General features: G+C 34.9%; 1 protein-coding gene across 1 annotated transcript; it reads right to left on the minus strand.

Annotated features, from left to right (window-relative positions):
- Window positions 1–302: 302 nt before the first annotated feature.
- Window positions 303–2,212, minus strand: LOC133516143 (venom peptide BmKAPI-like). The gene is made up of 3 exons (XM_061848919.1): window positions 1,972–2,212; window positions 1,388–1,579; window positions 303–704 (listed from the first exon to the last, which is right to left on the minus strand). Exons 1-3 carry the CDS (start codon window positions 2,036–2,038, stop codon window positions 520–522), a joined length of 444 nt encoding a protein of 147 aa, XP_061704903.1. The 5' UTR covers window positions 2,039–2,212; the 3' UTR covers window positions 303–519.
- Window positions 2,213–2,583: the final 371 nt, after the last annotated feature.

The following is a 2,583-nucleotide window of genomic DNA, read 5'->3' on the forward strand; positions in this document are numbered from 1 at the left end:
GCATATGACAAAGTCCATTTGAGCAATTGAAAAACATTACCGGAAACACTTTAATCAAGCAACGTTCCGGACAAAGCGATAGCAGCGCTTTTAAATGCAGATAAGGTCGCAAAACAAACACGGAAATTTCGAACAAGAGCTCAAAATGCAGTGATCATTTAATGAAAACGCTAAAAACGGCAAAGTGCACTTTTCTGTAACTTAAGAGCTATTTTACAGTTTTTTGTACGCAACTCTTAGCGTGAAATTGACCTGATGTTAATTTCTGTAGGTTAAAAATGATTTTTATATTATTCAAGATATAGTATTCAAACACTTTAAGTTAGAATCTTTTAATTTTTCAAATATTATGACAGTTGTTTTAGACAAAACATTTCGATTTTTCTTAACAATTTTTTTAACGGTAATTTAGTTTAGCTGCTGGTGCTCACACCAATTTTAGAGATAAAAATTTATTTGCCATTAACCTAGCAAACAAACGTTTATTCCGTAAAAAAGGTCATCGTTACTTGTAAATATCTAACAATCTTCCGGCAACACGCATACTCCCAAAGAGTCATGAAACACAAAGCCTTCTTTGCAGTCACATCGGTTGTACTGGCAGCTGCTGAAGCAAGTTTTGTTGAGGTCAGTGTAGTCGGAACAGGACCTGCCGCAGTGGTCGCCACAGCCAGATGTCGCGTTTCTGTCCCCTCCGCAATCAGCTGTAATTAGTATGAGCTTAATATAGTAGGTAAACAAGAACATCGAAAAACTTTTCTCTAGAAATAAAATTAAGCGACTGAAGTGTAACATTTGTGAAAGATTATGGTCCTATCTATTTCTTTATTATGTGTATAGGTATTCTATCATGCAAAAACTGTTAGGTGACAAATTAGTAATTTAAATTTAAAATAAATTAAATCGACACAATCACAAACTCCTCGGCGCTCAGTAGTAGTATCGGTGCCAGTTAGGATGCAATAAGATGGCCAAAAATTACGATTAGACCTATCCGAAAAAAAAATGTTTTCTTTTATTAAACTGAAGGAATATTCAGTTCCGTTTAAAATAATTAAAGTTTAATATTATTTTAAACGGAACGGACTTGCATTTGTTTTGTTGCGTTCAATTTTAAAACTAAACAAATACAATTCTAATTTTGCAGGGTGGGCTGAAGAGGTTAAAACGCAGTGAAGGTGCCACATAAAAATTAGCTTCAGGTTCCTTTAACTTTGCAATGTCTACAGGAAAGACATGAACGAGTTTGCTAAAAAATGTGTGTGACCCTAATGTATAATGCTGCATAATGGTTAGACAGAATTTGATAAACACCTTCTATCAATTTCAGTCATTGGCTATTTACAGCGCCTTAGTAAAAACACAAGAAAAGTAAGTAACTACTTACGGCACTGGCTCTTCATTATGCAGTCGCCGTTCGCGTCTCTCACATGGCCGTCCATGCACACGCATTCCGGCCGGCATAAGCCGGTACTGCCCGTGCACGGTTTGGGCCGGCCGAGCTCTTCGCAGCTCCCGGGGCCGCAGTGCGCACATTCCACGAACGTCTCGTCTTCTTTGCATGCCGACCGTTTTATGACTGAAAGTTTTATTGTTCCACAGTGTATCAGGTATATTGTGTTTGAAATTGGAAGCAAAAATGAACGTGCTAAATTGAAAAGAAAGAAATAATGAAGGTCCAACATTCGCGACACTAGTATAAAATTATAGTTTAATTTATTTTATTTGTAGTATTAAACACTAGAAGAAATTAAATTAAATCAACAGTAAGGGGTTCAGTGGCGCGATCGAACGTAACTCTTTTTTTCTCTTCATAACTTTTTTTAAACAGAGCTCGGTCACTTATGTAGCTACGTGACTGAATTTTAAATTGGTTTCATGTTTACAGAACAGTGGTTACTGGTTAAGTATATAGTTTATACTATTCGGCTATTTAGGTTACGAGTACCTATTTGTACCTCAGGTACTCACCTATACTCCCACTTACATTAAACCAAACAGCACTTAAAACACACGTAGCAACAAATATTTTATCCATTATAAAAAAATCTAAATATTTAATCAACAAAAACTAGCTGTTTGTTTCGCAAACAACACAAAACTAAAACTAGTTTACGCAGTTAAACCTATTTAAAAATTCGCTCCATGTAATTCTCCACTTTATTTTTCCTCGATTCACTGACTTTGATTCATTATTTACTCTGATTTTCCTCGTAAAGTATCCTCAAGTTGAATCATCTGACAATGACGACATAATGAGGATTAAAAAATATTATTTGCGTGAATTTTTTTAATTTAATTTGTAGGTCGATTATTCTTGTGTGTTAGTTGTTTTGTTAGTATTTTACCGTATATATAATCATAAAATACAATGAAATCGGTAACTATAAGCCACGCAATGCGGGCTTTTTATCAGACCGTGAGAAAGGTTTTGGTTTTAGAAGTATATGTAGTTATTTTATTTAAAGCTTTTGTTCAAAAATGACACTGACAAGTCTATACATTTACGAAGCAGCTGTCTTTGTGAAGCAGAATCTAGAACTCTTCCCGCCATTTAATAATATAAATAATAGACCTCTTCGA

Source organism: Cydia pomonella, chromosome 3 (assembly GCF_033807575.1).
Source record: "Cydia pomonella isolate Wapato2018A chromosome 3, ilCydPomo1, whole genome shotgun sequence".
Taxonomy (NCBI): Eukaryota; Metazoa; Arthropoda; class Insecta; order Lepidoptera; family Tortricidae; genus Cydia; species Cydia pomonella.